This window comes from Musa acuminata, chromosome BXJ2-6 (genome assembly GCF_036884655.1).
Source record: "Musa acuminata AAA Group cultivar baxijiao chromosome BXJ2-6, Cavendish_Baxijiao_AAA, whole genome shotgun sequence".
Lineage (NCBI taxonomy): Eukaryota > Viridiplantae > Streptophyta > Magnoliopsida > Zingiberales > Musaceae > Musa > Musa acuminata.
In genome coordinates, this window is record NC_088343.1 from 4,507,501 (window position 1) to 4,527,335 (window position 19,835).

Sequence of the window (19,835 nt, forward strand, 5' to 3'; positions counted from 1 at the left end):
CTAGTTTTGGTTGTACTAACTATACTAGGAGGCTGCCTCTGGAACAGTGTCCTTTTTAGTGATGAAAAAAAAATGCAACATTTTGAATCTATCGAGCTAAGGCAGACTTACATTTCATTGATGCTAGAGAAAATAACAAATTACAATGTTACAAAGAAACTAGTGCTTCTGAAATAGCAACTGGTGTTGCAGGATAAGTACCTGAACAGCCGCACTTTTTCCAGACAAAGTCTATTATTTAAGGAATAACCAATCTAACTTACAATTCTTTAGTATATTTCCCTCTAACTCAGTTAATTGGTTGAAGACATATGGTACAGATCTCTCAATCAGGTTCAGCAAGAAAATGCAGCAAAGCAATTACATAAAACATTTGAATAGTGTCTAATTAATAACTTCATCCTACTACTTTTGAGAACAAAACTGAACCTAACTGGCCTTGTTGAGACTCCTAGAATGTGTACTTTTTGATGTCCAAGATGACAATATCAATGTGCACCAGTCTATGTCAATGCATCTTGAGAGATTAGCATCACCATAGATCAAAAGAAGATGATCCAAGCTCTTACCTTTTCATAGCCTTTGAACTTAAGCCAACCATTCTGAATAGCCAAGTTACCATTAGATTAATTTTCTGTAAGTTCTATCAATTATCTTCCCTTTCACTAACCTCCACAATTGCAGACTCGAGCATCGTTGACAAGACAGAAACAAAAACAGAAGCAGAGTAACTGATATACATAACTTCCAACACTTCTAGCTGTTTCTGATAGCTTTAGCATAATCCACGAGTCAATTACAGTATCAATTTAAAGGCTAAACAGCATTTACTGTATCCTGAAACTTGAGTCTCTTTTTTCTATTATAAGTTCATGTGAAATCTTTAGAAAGGAAAGAAGAAATTTGCTTAGCCAATAAAGACTGACAGTATCTTTTTTGGCAATTACCACATATTTAGAACATGTATACTAGAATATGCTTTACTCTTCTTTGATTTTTTTTGTTTCATGATGAAAGAAGTTACAAATGCGAGAAAATTTTGGATACTCTTAATTAGTTAAATGAGTTTTGGACACATTAATGGCTTTCTGTTAACTACTCCAACTAGAAATTTGGAACCAATTCCCTAACATGTTCAACATAACTTGGTAGCTAATATCAAAATATGCTAAATTGTTCAATGGTGCTTGATCAGCTAGCAATCAAACCGAAGCAAAAGGCGGGGAGTTTGAAAGAACAACCAGACCGACTCTACTCTAAAGCTCCCAGTCACATCAAATGATGCTACCCTTAAGCGTTCGATTTGAGGCACACTAGCTTTCCAGCAATTACCCAATTTATAGATCTACAACCATATGTCACCAAGAGAATCACGAACAATCTGGTAGCAAGTTCTGCTGTTTTTCATGTGGGAAAGAACAAGATAACAAGAAATCAGAGATTAACCCGAAAAGCTTTCTACCATAGGCGCTTCGATTAGTAACAAAATCGTTCGATCCATTCCCCAATTCCCAAAAAACACGAAGATGAAAGAGGGAGGAACCCACCACCATTTATGGAGCAGCCAAAGGTTGGGGCGGCCGAACCGAACGGGGAACACAGAGAGAGAGAGAGTTTAGGGTTCAAGAGCTCCAAGGATCAAACCCGTTGCGGTCGTCTTCTTTCAAGTTGGACCGAACCGGGATTAATTATTTAATGGGCCGGCATATATTTGAATTTTATTTACAATATAGTTTGGGAAATTAATTTATATGTTCCCTATAGGATTCCAATTTAATCAAATTATGAGAATATACGCATGATATGATTGACATTTTTTTTATTATATATGAAATGAATTAAAAAACCCAATTATACTAAGAATAAGTGCTATGGTTTTACATATCTATCCTTTTAAAGGGTAAAAAATAACACATTTGTCCATCAATATATATATATATATATATATATATATATAATTTGGACTTCATAACTGCTTAGTTTACTACATGAATCAATAATTTCGTTTGTTTAAAACAAGATTTGTCATACTGAAGTGTATCGTCCGTACCGGTCCGACAAATTATCGGTACACGAATCGCTCAGTACCACTATAGTGCTACAGTGTTCTACTGTAGCACTATTACAGTGTTACAGTACTATGCTATATCACTGTTAGTATGAAAAATATATAAATTTACTCGGTACATCAGGTACCACTCGATACGCCTTGATGTATCGCCCGATACACCGGTACCGTATCGTACCGAGCTCGAATTGAAATATCGATATGGTACGATACAACAAACCTTGGTTCAAAGAAATATCATGTAATTTTCTCTTTTATGTCTTGAGTATTCAACAACTGAGGCCAGAATCATTGTTATTCATCATTTGAGTAGTAGATACTGTCTGATGAATCAGAATCTGACAAAGGTTAGTCTTTGTTCATGCAGACCCTGTAAGCTGATACATAAGCTTCAGCACAACCAAGCCTTCGGTGATGTGAAACGAAAAGAGAGGCATCATCATCATCTCTGCTGATGGTGGCAAAAGCCACTGCAGAATGCAATATCTGCTGCACATTTAGTCAACCCTACTAAATGTGGCGTTTAGTATCTTGACATGAAAGACACGGCAGAACTGCCATGCACTGGATCACATGCAATGGTCACATTCATCACGAGTCGCTTGTCTGCAAAGCAATCGAGAGCAGCAGCACAAGTACCGTGACTTGAAAGCCTGTTGTTCGAGCATGCAGAAGGATTTCAATTGCGTGAGGAAGAAGACAGAAACCAGAAAAGCCATGCTCCCACGCATGGAGTCCTCGAGAAACAGTGAGGCGTCCATCATTTCATGCCTCTCCAAACTTAGACGAGAACATTGGATCCCAAGTAGAGGAACCTCCACGGAAATCAAATAATACTCCTACTTGATTTGTGATAATAGTGCATGCATATCTTCAGAGTGCATGTTTCCGACGGCTAGGCTTCGCTGGGATTATCCGGATTCTCTTGGCCACGCGGACGAAGTCTCTGAGAGGATCAGAAGAAGCGAAATGATTAATGATCGTAGCGATTTCTACAGAGGTTGCGTTCAAGAGCTTGGCTGACTCACTTCCAGTTCAGATCACCCACGAGGAGTAGGTCATCCTCCATGTCCTCGTAGGCCACGATGTGGCCAGGCACTGCGTCGGAGAGGTGGAGCACCTCATCTCCATCCTCCTCACGCCGGCCATCGCCCTCATCCACGTCGACGAACATGCGGCGCAACGCCTTAGCTAAGCTCGCGTAGCTGGTGTGCTTGTCGAGGCGGATAAGGTGGCAGATCGATCGGCCCTCCAGGAAGACGGTGACCGGGGGAACGACCGCCGATGCCACATCGTCGTCCAGAGAAGTGAGAGTCAAGTTGTTCTTGCCGGTCGGAGCCCGAGATGGCTGTGCGGCTGCACCGGTACCGCACCGCCGCTTCGGTGCTTCATGGTGCAACTCAAACCCGTTCACCATCTTCACTGAGCCGCCCACCCTGCTCCAATGTGTAGATTAGAGAGAGAATATGGAGGCGAGGACAGAGAAGTCATGTGCGAGCGCTTCGACCATCGGTGTCCAAAGGACGGTGAGAGATGCCGCGAGAAAGATCGAGGTAGGGGATAGATCGCATGTGGTTTTATAGTGGGGGAGAGAGCAAATCACATTGTCGTTGTTGCTTGCGAGTGGGAAAGGAAGGAAGGCCATGTCGTTGTCGTCGCCGCCGTCATTGTTGATGCTGCTTGCCGAGGTGCTGATGGCTCGTGGTGAAGTGGCGGTGGTGGTGTGGCTTTGTTGGGTAGAAGAAAAGATGGGCCGCGATGGCCACCGGACGAGACTTCGCTTATGGTGGGTATCTATTGAGCCTCATTTTCATGTTTACATGTCTTTTCATTATTTCTCCTTTTATTTTCTTGACGTGAGTGTAAGTAACCATACATGAAGCCCCTCTCTGGGCCACTGGGACTCATTAATGGCTCGTCCTCTGTGGGCTTTTAGATAGGTTGATTGTGTCGTATATATCCAATTTGGTCCGTATATATTGTGGTAAGCTTCCGATAAGCACGCATTCCCTCGTTTCCAGTTGCAAACCAATACTGTCATCAACATTAAACCATACTGATGCCTTAAGAATCTGCTTTGAAGAAAGTATACTACACACCAAATCCTCGGCATGACAAGAACAAACGAAGAACCTGGCGCTTGAGGGCGTAGACGACGTCCATGGTAGTGACGGACTTGCGGCGAGCGTGCTCGGTGTAGGTGACGCCGTCGCGGATGACGTTCTCGAGGAAGATCTTGAGCACGCCGCGGGTCTCCTCGTAGATGATCCCCGAGATGCGCTTGACGCCGCCACGGCGGATGGCGGGCTTGGTGATGCCGTGGATGTTGTCGCGAAGGACCTTGCGGTGGCGCTTCGCCCCGACATGATCGCAACTCTCTCTCTCTCTCTCTCTCTCTCTGGAAGCGCTCCTTGATGTGAGGTCAAGGAGTAAGCGCACTGGAGGCTGTCGGATGGAACGCCGATCCGCGAGGAGGAACCGATACGGCCGTCCGATTAGGAGATCGCTGCGGTGTGAGATACGAAGCTAAAGGAGGTCACCCGTTCCCTTCTCAATGCGTTTGAAGCATTCATGCCCTCCTGGAACTGAGCATGATGACAACAAAACATGCATGCGAGGAATCCTGAACTTAGCATGATCACAACAATAGGAATTTTGAATGGGATTTACTGTTTCTCATAATGCCTGCATTTTACTATATCTTTCATATATTTATTGAAAGATGAAAACTCACAATCCAAGTAGATATGGTGTATCATAATAATATAAATCCATATGGAATCGAACTGTTACTATAGGCAACAGGTTTGGCCCTTAGATTGAGCTGCTATCTTCTCTTTGGCATTGACATCTGTGTGACGCATGAACCCTAAATGAGATTGATTCAACACCAGTAGAAGTGGTCCTTTTGAGCAGGTGAAGAGCACGTACCTGCTCTTTTGGAGGCTAGTTGCAGGTGGTCTTTGGCATTATGCAGCAGCGAAGGATCACAGGACGGAGAAGAATCACAGATCGTATTGTAGAATCCTCATGAGGAAGGGGGGAATATATGCCTTCGATCTCAGAAACCATGGTCCCACATGTGACTCCTTGTACCGCTCCAGTCTCTTGGATTTTACTGCCTTCAGCTCCCAGAAACTTTTCGCTCTTGCTCAGCAGATTCGATTCTTTGCTGTAGATTAAGATTGTGCGACGAGCATGGAAGAACGTGCATGGAAAGCGTGAGAGAGTGCAACGTGAACCGGAAGCAGGCACAGTGACGGGGGGATTTGTTTAGTGCAACCTATCGGCCATTTGGGGTTCTCATATGAAAAGATGGGAGGGTAGGGGTCGTGTCAATCATCACGCTGGCCAAGGCCATTGGGGCCTCTCCTTCTTGATCCTGCTCCTGATAACTCCTTGGGAGTTGGGAACTGTGTCAGTGCAGCTTCTCAGTTCAAATCCAGCCATGTCGATCCGTGTGTCGAGGCTTTCAGCTTTAACAACTCTCTGTTTGTTTGTTCGTTCGTTCAATGATGCATACACAATAAGCCTCTCCTTCATCCTTGTTTGAAGCTCTCTATCTCTTTCTCTCTCAGTCTGTGGCGCGTCTGAAGGGAGACAGGAAGGATGGGTTTCTTGTAGGCAGAAGCTTACTTGCCTTGTTTGCTTGCACTCGCATCCTGTGTTGGTTTCATGGGGACAACGATGAGCAGAGGCAGAGAGCGAACTCTCCCGAGAAGGGAACCGATGAAGGTGGAGGAAGAAACAAGCACTGAATGAAGAGAGAGAGAGAGAGAGAGAGAGAGAGGTGATGCTGATATCAGCCTTTGATTGATTTGAAAGTCTAATTGCACAGCTAAGATTGTACATCAAACCTGCGTATTTTCGTGACAGGTGGGCGGATTTAGACTGAGAAATCTGCAGCAATCCAACAAAATTTGCAGAATAATAGAAAAAAACTTGATGGATGCCTTCTTTCTCTACATGACTAATCCTCCGAGGGACTCACTCAAAGCACAAGATTGGTTTGCAATCACAGGCCTGCTCTGCATCCTCTATATTCTTCCCTGTCTTGTGGTGGGTGCAGGTGTCAATTAATTTTATCTGCCTTCTCTCTGCAAGCCCACATGCATACATCCCTATGAGGTTCTACAGCCTGAAGCCCAACTTTTCTTCTCATTTATTCGACTGCATCACATCCTCGTTGCAGGGCCTACTAAATCTCCAACCCATCCAGTGTCCTCTTCCCCAGATCTTTGAAATCATCATAAAGAAGGAACAAGACTGAACCAAGCCCCCTATATAATTCCCTCTCCAAGGGAAGAAGGCCACCCCATCTTTTCCCCCACCCTTGGAACTCTGTTTTCTCTTGGAGAGGTTCTAACAGAGTCATGGATTGCTGGTGAGGAGAGATATGGAGGAAGAGTGGAAGTCGGGACTTCTGCCGACCGAGAAAGACCACTTCTTTGTTGCACCGTGAAGTCTTTATAGTTTGTCTGCTAGCTTCTTTCGAGGATCGATCCAAAAATCCAAACTTTGTTCCACCTCCCCTGTTCCAAGTAGAAGAAAAAGGCGGCTTTTTTCGGTGAGGAAGAGAGAAGCGAAGGCGGAGATGAAGGAGTTCTGGACGTCCATGGCCTCCCTCATGGGGGTCTTCGCCTTCTTCCAGAGCATCCTCCACGCCGTGTTTCCACCCGAGCTGCGGTTCGCGGCCTTGAAGCTCTTTCACCGTGTCTTCCTCTGCTTCTCCACCTACTGCTACTTCGACATCACGGAGATCGACGGCGTGAACACCAACGAGCTTTATCACGCGGTGCAGCTGTACCTCAGCCGCTCCGCCTCCGTCGCCGCCTCCCGACTCAGCCTCTCGCGGGGCCTCAACTCCTCCGCCTTCACCTTCGGCCTCACCAGCAACGACTGCCTCGTCGACACCTTCTGCGGCGCCACCGCAACCTGGGAGCACGTCGTCACCCAGCGCCAGTCGCAGACCTTCTCGTGGCGGCCGCTCCCGGAGGAGAAGCGCAGCTTTACCCTCCGGATCAAGAAGAAGGACAAGCCCCTCATCCTCCCGGCCTACCTCGACCACATTATGGAGACGGCCACCGATCTCCGCCGCCGGAACCAGGACAGGCTACTGTACACCAATTCGCGCGGCGGCTCCATCGAGTCCCGCGTCGTCCCGTGGGAATCCGTCCCCTTCAAGCACCCAAGCACCTTCGACACCCTCGCCATGGACTCCTCGAGGAAGGAGCTCATCATGGCCGACCTCAAGGACTTTGCGGAAGGGAAGGCGTTCTACGAGAAGACAGGCCGGGCCTGGAAGCGCGGATACTTGCTTTACGGCCCTCCCGGCACCGGCAAGTCGAGCATGATCGCTGCCATGGCGAATTACCTCGGCTACGACGTCTACGACCTCGAGCTCACCGAGGTGCACACCAACTCCGAGCTCCGGAAGCTCCTGATGAAGACCACTCCGAAGTCGATCATCGTCATCGAGGACATCGACTGCTCCATCAATCTGACGAACCGGAGCTCGAAGAAGCTGGCATCCCCGTATGACCTCAGGCCCACCGGCGGCTGCGGTGCGGAGGACGTCCATGCCGCCGCCAAGACGATGACTCTGTCGGGCCTGCTAAATTTCACGGACGGGCTGTGGTCGTGCTGCGGCAGCGAGCGGATCTTCGTGTTCACCACCAACCACGTCGAGGAGCTCGACTCGGCGCTCCTGCGGTCGGGGAGGATGGACATGCACATACTCATGAGCTACTGCTCCTTCCCCGCATTAAAGATTCTCATGAAGAACTACCTGGGATTGGAAGATGGCGAACTGGGTGGCGACACACAGGAGAACTGCGGGCTGCTGCGGGAATTGGAGGAGGTGATCGACGACGCCGAGATAACTCCGGCAGATGTCAGTGAGATTCTGATAAAGAACAGGAGGCGGGAGAAGCGCGAGGCAATGGCGGAGCTACTGGAAGCGCTCAAGGCCCGGGCGGAGAAGAGGAAGAAGGAGCGAGGGGGGTCGTCGGCCACCGCGAGGAAGAAAAGCTTAGATGATGAGATGGAGGAAGAGGAAGAGCAGGAGAAGAGGGCATTGGAGAGCCCCAAGGAGAGTGGCGAAGAGATGGATGGGTGCAATGGCAAGGAGGAGAAGAGGGAGGAGGATTAACTACCAGAGAACATTTGCCGAATGCTACTGCTTGTGCTTGCTTTCTTTCTCATCGAAGGGGAGGTGGATTAGAGTTGGAGCATCAGTCTTCAGATCCTTTTGTTTTGGTGAGAGCTTTTGGGAGTGCCTTTGAAGACCACCTTCTCTGTGCTTGTTAGCTTCTTCTTGTATCCTCTTTCTCCTGAGGAATAAAGATTTGGTAGGTACACAGGTGTTGTTGCCCATTACATTTGATTTCTCTTGTCATCTGTTCTATCCTTGTTAGATTGCCGATGGCATGAATCCAGTAACAAGATAATGTTACTATATGAGAGATCTTGGAATTGTTAGTACTTGTTATATCCATAGTTTTTGTAGCTATCTCAGTGCATGCTGCTCTTGGATTCCTGTTAAAGATTGCAGCAAGTACATTGGATAACTGCTACTCTGCTCATCGGTTCTCTATCAGATGATATCAAATTTAAAATGTGTGATTGGATTCAATTCAGCAGGATAAAGTCCACTAATCGTTGGAATTTATGCCATTACAGAACAAGAAGCAAAAATTGATGTAAACTTGGATGTTAATGAAGGAGATGAGTGAATGCAAGGCATTAATTAGCAATCTAAGAAAAAAGGAAAGAAAAATAATAATCTCAGCCATCTGTTTATGTATGTATGCATTAAATGATCCCAGTCAAATACACAGATCCAATTAAAACTGCATTGTCAGTATCTTCATAAGAGAATAATTCATACCATTGATTATGCATAACCTTTGATAACATTCAGTAATTATCTATAATATCAAATCAACCAAGCTATCCTTGTCATTATAATCCTTCTTTTAATTTTAGAAAGTCTGAAAGTAGAATAACCCTTGCATAACAAAAGCAGAAAAAAAATAAAAAGATCAGATGTGATAACTAATTCAGTAACTTTGTAATCTAACTCAAATATTTTTTTCACTACTAATATGAAACTAAATTAAGGTGTCATAATCTTACTTTACATCTTTAAGGAAGTTCAAATCATACTTTTTGAGTCAGATTCTACTCTGCTGCATGTAAGGCTCAACCTAATAATAGTTTTATGACAGAATCTAGAAGTTAGATCAAGAGTATTCAATTATATTTATTTGTTTGTTTGTAAATTAGTACACTAGGACATACCCTATGTGCAATGCCCATTGTCATAAAACTATTGTTCATATGAGGTAGATACTGCAAAAGATGAGAAAAAAATGAAATATAATATAATACAAATAAAAATAAATTAAAGACAGAGATGAGAAAATATACTAAAAAGAAGGGACTTGATAGATGTCTTGGCCTGCAAGGATCAAATTGCTCACAGTTCTATTTCTATTCTTCTTCATGTGATGAACATAAAGCATCACTGGTTGACAGTGGCATTGCTAGTGGTTGGATTCCCTTTGAGAAGCTCTTTTATGCAGCTCATTTAGTTTTAGCTGACAAGGATGCCTGCAACTTTCAAGTCAGGCTTTGATGCCTTCACTTTCTAAAGATATCCATCAGTAAAGAAGGACCAAATTTCTTATGGTGTCAATCAGATATTTGTTATCTTACTATCACTGAAAAGGAACTCCTTTTTGTCTGGACATGAGCTGAAGGTGACCATTAATTAAGCTTGCAATGACAAGTTCTGAAGGTCACCAAATAGGATGATGCTTACACACTTTTGCTCTAGTGATTTATTATTTGGACTGATCACTTGAAACTAGCAAAGAGAAGAATCTCATAAACCCTTTGAAGTAAGCAACTCCAATACAATATTGTAGAATTAATAGTTCTGCAAGTCGTTTTCAGCAGATGGAAAGTCATGAAATGGTGGTGCCAAGAACAAGGATCATCAGCTGAGAAGAGAAGGAGAAGGGAAGTCTCATACATGGAGATGCAAATAGTCCTGTGCAATTGGTGCTCCAGAATAATGTATACCTCTCGAAATATAAATATCATAGATACTTTTTTTTGAGATTTTATCAAGCCTTTGATGTGAAATGAAGCAACTAGCAAAGTTGATAATGGACAGCTGAGAGATGAGCAGGCAGAATCACTGCGGAGGTGAGGCCTTTTTCTGGCCTTTTGTGCCTTAGAGATGATGGGAGTAATCCTCACTCCTCACAGCCTAAGAAATGCTCCGAAGGTGGCAGTAGTTTTCAGCATTACTCTCCCGAACAACACAAACAAAACACCCTAACTTGCAAGGAAAGTTTGGTATGCTATGAACTCCTTTGGAGAAGCTAAAGAATATGATTGGAAGGTGACAGTCTTTTTGCAGTGAAAGCATCATTTTCCTCAAGAACAGTTCTCTCATGATGCTCTTCTGAATGACACAATCAAAGCACCTCTTCCTAACTCATCAGAAGACAAGCTTCCAAAATCTAATTTGGCATATGCTTCTTTTGATATGAATGGTACAGATGTGTGATGTGGAATAGGTGATCAGACTAAACTTGTTCCTCCTCACAGCTGCAGAATATGCTTGGGAGGTGGGAGTCCTTTTTCAGCAGCCCAAGCATTACCATCCTCAAGAACAGTCGTATGAGGCTCCTCTGAGCGACACAATCAAAATCACCACCTCCTAACCTTTATAAAAGGACAAGCTCCGACAGTTTCAATGGAGTGGAACTAACTGTTAAAGCCTGTTGGAAGACAGCAGTTCCAATGGAGTGGAGTGCTCATCATGAACCCAATCCTTGGCCATGGCCTCCTTTTCTTTTCCCCCATGAACTCATCTCATCATTCCAATAGGATTCTCTTCTGATACACTGTTGAGGACATGGAGATGGGCCTGCTTCCCCAGAGGGGATCCAATGCTTGTTGTGAGATGCACATCATCCATGATGCTCTCACATTGGCTGCAGAGGAGAAGCTGCCTTTCACAGGTTCAGTGATGCCTAACTCATTCATTCAACCTTAAACCTCATCCACCATCACACATTTCAGCACTAACAAGATTCATGGAGCTGATGAATTGTGATACTTCATTTAGGTTCTGGAGCTGACTTTTCAGAACAGAGAAGAATCCAGTATGATCCTTGAAAGGGAAACAGTCTTGTTTACAATTCTAAACTTCACGCAGACTATTTCAGGTTGTTTGAGTCGACAAGAAGGTACAAATTATATATTTTATCCTCTAAATACTTGACAAACAACTTATTTCTATGACAGTTCTATTGACTGAGTAGGAAGGTTGAAGTTATCCTGCCAAAGAACACAGCCAACACAATGGTTTTTTCTACAAAGATAATCCAATCTTATTAGATTCATTTTTAAGTTCATACGATAAGATTCCAATGCTGAACTTAAAGTAAATCAGATACACCACCGCGGCCTAAGCTTCGATCACTAATCTAACCAATGGAACAATTGATTTATAAAATAACATACCATAATATTTTTCTTTCTTTATCATCCTTTCTCTTTTTTCTAATTCCACACTCTCTCTCTCTCTCTCTCTCTCTCTCTCTCTCTCTCTCTCTACTATCCTTTTTTATTGTTCTTCTCTCCTTTTTCCTTTTTGGATTGAAGAAAAAGGAGAATTCTTATGCTTCCTCTGTTGGATGTCAGAAAGAAATCAATAAACATCAACAAAAGGGCTGCATGTGAAGAACTTGCCATATGAATCAGAAAAGTGTAAAGTTCATATCCAATTTGTATTAAATTACATAAAAGAATCAATAAAACTTATGAAAAACAAATTATACTCACATACACAAAAAAAAAAAAAAAAAATTGGAAGGATGAAAACCATTGCTCTTCCATTGCCAATCACAGAACATAATCAATCCGAAACCGTCCTCTCCAAGCTCTTCTCCTTGCAGTATCTTAGCTCGAGAGAGACCTGCCTTTCCATCTGCAGCCGGCGGTGGAAGCTCTCGATGAACCTTTCCGCCCTCTGATCGACATCGTCCCCGCAGGACGCGGCGTCGCTGGTCGACCTCAAGATCCCAGACACCGTCGGGCTCAGGCTCGTCGTCCTCGACACCGGCGAGCTCAAGCTCGCCGTCCTCGAGAGCGAGAACGACGAGCCGGCGTCGTAGTAGTCCTCGGTGCAGTCGAGCAAGCTCGGCCTGGCGGCGCGGAAGCTCAGCGGACGAGGCCCGAGCGGCGATCTCTTGAGGCGGGAGACGACGATCCACTTGGTGGCGTCGAAGGACAGCAGGAAGCTCACCCTCTGAATCGCCCCTCGGAAGCGGGCCAGTAGTGGAGTTCTCTTCTCGGCAGCCATGGATGAGATGTCAGGTGATGAGGATGTGCATTGAAGTGCTTGTGGTTGGTAGCTTATAGATGCATCTAGGCGAAGGGAAGAAGAAGCTTCATGGGGCATGACAGACGTGTGTCGAAGGTCTCCAAAGATGGAGTCAAAGATTTCGCATGTCATTGGATGAAGTACGCAAACTACGATAAGATTAATACTACAATAAAATATGAATAAAATATTTTATTTATAATCACTCAAGTCTTTTAATTGTTTTGGTCTTAAACATCTAATTATCTTAGGAAAATTCATAATTAGAGGATATGGATGGCATGATTGGGAGTCTATATCTTATAAGAATGACTGTTCAACGTGCCAATATATGTTCCTTGGCAACATGGCATTGGTCAAACTTAGGCAGGCTTCAATTCATCATGCTGCCTTAACGCGGCTATTCCATGGACCAAGTCATGGTTTCTTCTTTCCCTTGAAAACTATGGAAATAGTGGATTTGCTCCTACAAATTTTAGTGTAGGAGGGCTAATATTCATCCAAAAATAGTCATCAATTGTTAGTTTAAATTTAAAACTAATATTTAAAATATATAATTTTTTTTTTTTTTATCAATTTAGAACTTGAACATCTACTTGAATAATAGCTTCTAACCATTTCCAATGTCATATTTATAAAAAAATAAATCATAAATTTATTATTCATAATTTATTAAAAAATATTTTTAAATTCATATCTTATTTTTATAATACTAAATATAAATAAAAAATATTTTCTTAGTAGAGCTACAAGTAACAAAAAGGTCTTCTCCTTCCCAGCCTTACATTTATTACAAAATAGTATGTTACTATGAAAATAAATATAGAATAAAAATACATTAGCGACCATATATACTGATAAAATCTTCGAAAAAATATAAAAATAATCTTCAATACTCTTGAAATATATATATATATATATATATATATATATATATATATATATATATATATATATATATATATATATATATATATATTAATAATTTAATATGAAACGATAACATATCAATTCATTATGAAACTCATGTATGAGAAAAATAATAATAATTCTTATGTAATAAATAAAATTATACATTAGTTATATGTAACACATTTAGATGACATACATAATAGTCATATAATAAAGACGTATATCACACCCGATAGTACACTATGCCAATAGCAAATGGAGAAATATACTTTTCGATTCCTTCTAACAACAGATAGAAAAAATCCTTATCGCACTTCCAATAATAGATGGAGTAGTATCCATCACCCACCGGGGATACATTCGTCCCAACAACATGTGAAAGAACTATCTAACTACTAGTATGACAACCCTATAATCCCCGAAGGGAATAACCCTACCTATCCTCTACCAAGATATATAATCAACTATGATTATTCATTTATGTTCATCTATTTATTCATGCATGCATCCAAGAAATAATATGATAAATTATTATGAAAGGTCTTGATGTATGACCTACTAAACCATCTTCATCGATAACTATAGACTATGATCGGCTCGTAGCTTTTTTAATATGTTATACTTTCAATGTGGACCACTTAACATAATCACTTATACTACTTTCTAATAATCAAATCAATATTATCATTTTAATATGAAAAATAGAAGAAAATCATTAATTATTTTCAAATAACACATATAGATAAAGCTTTTAATTCATCGAATCATAAATATATGTGACATCAATCTCTTAGTAGTCCTCGATCAACAAAAATATTAATTAGAATAGCCCAATTGATTTGAATCAAACTCAATTCAATCATAACCTAATAGAACAACCTCAAATCCTTATAGAATTAGTCTAGAATTATCCTAAATTGGTCTAATTTAGATTAATTAATTTTAATTATATTAAATGATCTTGAACTAGTTAAGTTAGTTTGGAATCACTCTAAACTAGCTTAAACGGATCAAACATATTTAATTCAATCAACTAACAAACTCAAACCAATAAAATAAAAGAAAATTAAACTATATCATATAGTGCTAGTCTAGATCAAACCGACCCACCTAAGCCTCGAACGAGTCATGCGTACCGTAGATGCATATCCTATATAATAAGTTGGTCTGAGGTACGATGGGCTGGATAGAGTGGCGATAATGCGTCTAGTATCACTCACATAGTTAGTTAGGCCTAGCTTCGTGGGTTGTTCACTCACGAATTGAGTTGACCCTTACCACTAAATTAGGTCACATTTGGCTCATGGGTTGGGTCGTGCCTAACCACATGTATTCAATCATGTTTGACTATATGGGCTGGGTTGTGCTTGGTCGCATGGGCTAAGCGGGCTTGATCATATGAGCTGGGTCACATTTGACCATATAGGTTGTATTATACCTAGTTGCATGGGTTGGGTCATGCCTAGTCACATAGGTTGGGTCATACTTAGCCATATAGGCTAAGTAATGCCTAACCACATAGGTTGGACCATACTTGGTCACATGGGTTGGTCGTGCCTAACCACATGTATTCAGTCATGTTTGGCTATATGGGCTGGGTTGTGCTTGGCCGCATGAGCTAAGCGCGCTTGATCATATGAGCTGGGTCACATTTGACCGTATAGGTTGTATTATACATAGCTGCATGTGTTGGGTCAGATATAGTCACATAGGTTAGGTCATACTTAGCCATATAGGCTAAGTAATGCCTAACCACATGGGTTGGACCATACTTGATCACATGGGTTGGTCATTTCTAACCACATGAGTTGGGTTATATATGGTCATATAATCTATATCATGCCTAACCATATGGGTTGGATAGTACCTAACCATTTATGCTAAGTTATGTCAGGCCATATATGCTAACTCATACCTAACCACATAGTCTTGGTTATGCCTGATCACATTGTCATGGATTTAGTTAGTTTTTCCTAAGTAAAGTGGTACCCTTATATGTTTATCCACAAATAGTCAACCTTCATAAAACCTCTTATAGTTCCTTAAGGATTTGCAAAAGATAAGGCATATTAGAAAAAAATGTTTAACTCAAAATCTACACTTCAACAAACACTTGAAAGACAATATAAATTATAAATATAGACTTTGTAAACTCTGAATCACATAATAAAGAGTCCAAAGTAATCTGTCACAATCAAAAGTCCCTTTAAATGCCCACATAATATTACTGTGGAGCAAGGTAGCGAACCAACCTAGACACTACCCCAAAGGCCTATTCAATCATATACCACTCAGGTAACTCTAAGGTGTTGTATCGACTGACACTATACATTACTCTATGAACCTAGAAAACCCCCAAAATGATTACCTATATAATATGTTTTTAGGTTATCTTGTCTTTGCACAATGACTGTATATAACTTGCATTTGCAAGACTAATAAGATTTTTAAAACCAACCAAAATAGGGCTATTAAGCATACTACAAACTCTTTCCATAATGTGTAAAGTATAAACAAAATCAAAAGATACTAACATATACAAAAATTATATCAAACACTTTTTATATAAATTTATCTATAACATTCTCTCTCACTTCTTCTTTGACGTCCTTATTGAAGCCTTTGTGGACACTACATCTATTTACCTTTACTGAATCTTCAATCTTCTGCTCCAATTATAGTTGCGGCTCTTAGCTCCTAGTTGCTCTCCACTGTAGTTACTAAGTAATCGAATTTTGATCTACCAACGCTACTTCAACTCATCAATGATTTACTCTGGTTTAGGGTCATGTTACTCACCGAAATGGAGCTCACAATAACTCATAATCATATATAGAAGATATCTTTTTAAGGTATCATGACATTCACTTCTTAAATCTATAGTCTTTCTTGTCATCATGTTGCTCACTAAAGTAGAATTCCTAGTAACTCCTGATCGTGCATTTGTACAATCAAATCTCTCAAGGGACCTCCCTCGTATGTGTCGTATTACCTTGAATTATTCCACGTGATCTGCTACACTATATCGCCATATCTCTATTGTATTTTGATTTTTATGAGATGAATTCGGACCATGATATCTTCATATGTGGCCTCTGCTAACACATTATAAAGTCTTTGCTACCTCCGATTGTGTTCACTACTTTAGCAATCGACCTTCGTCAACCTACCCTCAAACCATATATAGACAAACCATAGCTCTAGGACATTCCTTTGCCTAGCAGCTTTTGAAGTCTATCGACCTCGCTAAAATTGATGCATAATTATTTGGTTCCTAGGCCCATGTCCTAAGTATAACCTCCATTGTGTATAGTTTTCTTTGTGGTAACTCTAATGATAACACTGTGATATATTCTTAAAGAGTACTTGTGAGATCTCGAGTTAAATATTTCTTTTAACATGTCTTCTCTTTTATAGGTTCTTAAATAATTATAAGAGGTTTCAGGAAGGCTTACCCTTTACGGACAAACATATATGGGTACTGTACGACTTAGGAAATGAGTGTAGACTTCGCAAGCTAACGATTATACGACAAAGAATCCAAGATGGTTTATCATGATTAAAGTCCTCACAAATGCCTGCATGATACTACTGTGAAATAAGACAATGAAACCACCCTAGATACTATCCCAGAGGTATATCTAATCATATGTCACTCGAGTAGCTCCAAAATATTGTATTAGCTAATACTCTGTACCACTCTATGGATCTAGAAAACCCTCTGCCTGTATGACTTATTTTAGAAAATTTTGCCTCGACAACTATAAGCTCCCACATGCTATGTAATGCATAAACAAAATTAAAAGACACGGATATATACAAACATTACATCGAATACCCTTTGTATATATTTATCTATGATAATATGGGCTAGACTATACCTGATCACATGGGTTGAATTATATTTAACTACTGGATCATACCTAGTCACATGGGATGAGTTATACTTAACCACATAGGCTGGTTTGGCCAATCAACTTAACTAAGGTCATAGCTCAATTTGACCCTTCTTATTAAATTAGATTTTAATATTTTTAGAAATATAATATATTATAAAATCATAATTAATCTTAAATCTATTTTTATAAATTAAATAATTTAGATTCATGATTTTAAATTTAAAACTAATTAAATCATAAAAATTGATATATAATTTCTTAAGATATAAATATACCTAAATAAATTAATAATATTATTAAATTAACTAATCATTTTAATGTCATAATATAATGATAACTACTTATTAATCATAAAATTTTAAATTTTAAATATTATTTTGCATCATACAAATTATAATAATTCTAATATCAAAAATTTTAAAATAGAAATAAAAATTGATAATGAAGAATCTTATCTCTAAGGAAATACTCTCCTCAATCCTCTACTTGATAAAGAATGAGTTTTTATTTTGGGGTGGGTGAGCGGAGGGAGGGAGAAGATGAGATCTCCAAAAAATAATAATAATAATTTAATTTTTTTATTTTAATTTATTTTTATTTATTTTCATATATAAAGATCAAATTATAATATTTATTTCTTATGGATCATACAAAAAAAAGAAATTTACATTTTTTTACTTTCTAAAAAGCACATCACTTATTAGGAAATAAATTAATTAATAATTTAATTAATAATTTAATTAATGGATAAATTTTTTAAATTATCCACATATTAAGAAAATCGATTTTAATTATTTCTTTAACTATACTAAACAAACAAAGAAGTTAATAATTTAAATAAAGGAACATATTATTTATGATAATTCAATATATATTAAAGGAGGAAAATAATTGTTGATTACAATATAAATACTCATTGTAGCTTCTATTGGTTTGGTGAATTGATTCTATCAAATAGGTTAAATGTATCCTTATAAGACTGCAACTGGTGTTGTGTAATCAGTAAAAACATCATTACAAACATGAAAAATTACTTGTTATGCAATGAAGGCTGTTAACATTAGTATTAAGAACAAAGAATTATGGACTTGAATGAATTGGCCAGTGAGCCATAAAATATTAAAGATTCAAACAGTTTACCAACTGACAATTTGAATTAGACAGTGAAAAAGGAAAATTATCAACATGATAAAATTAAAATTATCAGCATTTTGAGAAAGCTTATCACAACAAAATACTTTGTATTTTCCCATCTCCTTTTGTGCTTGTCTTTTTTTTCTTCCAAGTGTTCAGTACTTGTGCTGAAAGAGAAACACCATCAACTGCATAAAAAGCCTGCCAATCAACCACATGTATTAGAAGAAAATAGGATTCATGTTGAAAACACATGATAATTCAAATTCTATGTAGGAATTTTGACAAGTAAACACCACCAACAAAAGAGCAAGTGAAACATTGTTCTTACTGGTGAATCCTCTGGTTTTGATGCTGTGTGTGAACTGTGGATGACAAGCATCTCTGAACTTTCCTGCATCATGTCTCTGTACATCCAAGACATGCCCACAGATTTGGATTGCCATATCCAATCTTGACCAACTACAAGTTGAAGAAGAGATTGACTACAGAAGCACAGTAAACTCTGTGGATAAAAAGGATTAACCAAAAGCAACCTAAGCTACTATGTCAAGGCAGTACTGAATTCAGCTAAACAGAATCATTTGTCTTGAATTATTATTCTCAAACAACATTCCTGGGAAGACCCTTTGTTTTGCTACTAGAAAGAACTATTCATATATATCAGAGAAGATGAGAAGCATGGTGGAAGTCTCACTACCCTCCTATGAGACTTCCTATATCTCATCTGGATAAATCTAAAAATATGTGATATTTGATCAAGCCTATTTTTAGTGGTTTATTCGTAATAATTTGATTGATCATTACGAATAAGTCAGATGGTATATATTGGACTTATGCTGATTGGGATGTAAGCCTTCCTTGATATCAAGTCTAATTTCAATTAGCTTCCTACCTTTGTGGGTTTGTACTAATTTCACCATATCATCTTTCTTGTTTATTAAGTGGCTAGTTAACATTTATTATGTTAATTATGTATATATATATATATAAAGAGAACAAACTATATAAGCGCCTGTGGCCTAATGGATAAGGCGTCTGACTTCTAATCAGACGATTGTGGGTTCGAGTCCCACTAGGCGTGAATTTATTTTCATTAAGCTTCACCTTTTAATAATATTCCTTTTTTTTATTTCTTTTCGATTATTTAAAAGGAGTTTGGAAGTCATCTTTAATTTTGGAGCCTTTCTCTTTTAACCACTAATTTCCAACAATTTTGAACTTTGTCCAAATTTGAGGTCTTCTCATTGACCAAACATTTAAAATTAGACATATTTAACTGTTTATTTAATAGTTTAATAATTATTGATGATGATGATGATGACCACCAAACATTCTTTGAATTGTTTGATGCAAGTGTCATGGTCTTCATTTACGATGGGTGGTGGACCTCCCTATTGTATAATGTTTGGGGTTG

At 39.6% G+C, this 19,835-nt stretch overlaps 3 protein-coding genes, 2 long non-coding RNA genes and 1 other non-coding gene across 8 annotated transcripts in view; 3 read left to right on the plus strand and 3 right to left on the minus strand.

Moving 5' to 3' along the window:
• The window catches only part of LOC135614330 (uncharacterized), a 3,831-nt gene extending 2,178 nt beyond the window's left edge, over positions 1–1,653 (minus strand). For 2 of the 3 annotated variants that reach the window (XR_010487486.1, XR_010487485.1), the window contains exon 1: positions 1,548–1,653. This is a non-coding gene — a long non-coding RNA (uncharacterized LOC135614330). Of the gene's footprint in view, positions 1–1,446 lie in introns of all 3 variants that reach the window. The other variant, XR_010487487.1, reaches the window with a different exon arrangement.
• A 959-nt stretch (positions 1,654–2,612) lies between these two features.
• Positions 2,613–3,877, minus strand: LOC135613561 (auxin-responsive protein IAA33-like). The gene is made up of 2 exons (XM_065110589.1): positions 3,097–3,877; positions 2,613–3,014 (listed from the first exon to the last, which is right to left on the minus strand). Exons 1-2 carry the CDS (start codon positions 3,483–3,485, stop codon positions 2,942–2,944), a joined length of 462 nt encoding a protein of 153 aa, XP_064966661.1. The 5' UTR covers positions 3,486–3,877; the 3' UTR covers positions 2,613–2,941.
• A 2,308-nt stretch (positions 3,878–6,185) lies between these two features.
• LOC135614331 (AAA-ATPase At5g57480-like) lies at positions 6,186–8,527 on the plus strand. The gene has a single exon (XM_065111584.1). The coding sequence runs from the start codon at positions 6,663–6,665 to the stop codon at positions 8,217–8,219; it is 1,557 nt and encodes a 518-aa protein (XP_064967656.1). The 5' UTR covers positions 6,186–6,662; the 3' UTR covers positions 8,220–8,527.
• A 2,296-nt stretch (positions 8,528–10,823) lies between these two features.
• Positions 10,824–11,701, plus strand: LOC135613418 (uncharacterized). The gene is made up of 2 exons (XR_010487300.1): positions 10,824–11,106; positions 11,214–11,701. It is a non-coding gene; the product is annotated as an uncharacterized LOC135613418 (long non-coding RNA).
• Positions 11,702–11,827: 126 nt separating this feature from the next.
• On the minus strand, positions 11,828–12,547 carry LOC103986901 (uncharacterized). Its single transcript, XM_009405048.3, has one exon. It carries the CDS (start codon positions 12,450–12,452, stop codon positions 12,006–12,008), a length of 447 nt encoding a protein of 148 aa, XP_009403323.2. The 5' UTR covers positions 12,453–12,547; the 3' UTR covers positions 11,828–12,005.
• A 6,882-nt stretch (positions 12,548–19,429) lies between these two features.
• TRNAR-UCU (transfer RNA arginine (anticodon UCU)) lies at positions 19,430–19,502 on the plus strand. The gene has a single exon. It is a non-coding gene; the product is annotated as a tRNA-Arg (tRNA).
• Positions 19,503–19,835: the final 333 nt, after the last annotated feature.

Excerpts from the sequence above, each read along its gene's own strand:
- LOC135613561 (XM_065110589.1), bottom strand. The coding sequence starts at position 3,485 with ATGGTGAACGGGTTTGAGTTGCACCATGAAGCACCGAAGCGGCGGTGC. Across the intron at positions 3,015-3,096 it reads GTGGGTGATCTGAACTGGAA|AGACTTCGTCCGCGTGGCCA; the intron begins GTGAGTCAGCCA and ends TGATCCTCTCAG.
- LOC135614331 (XM_065111584.1), top strand. The coding sequence starts at position 6,663 with ATGAAGGAGTTCTGGACGTCCATGGCCTCCCTCATGGGGGTCTTCGCC.
- LOC103986901 (XM_009405048.3), bottom strand. The coding sequence starts at position 12,452 with ATGGCTGCCGAGAAGAGAACTCCACTACTGGCCCGCTTCCGAGGGGCG.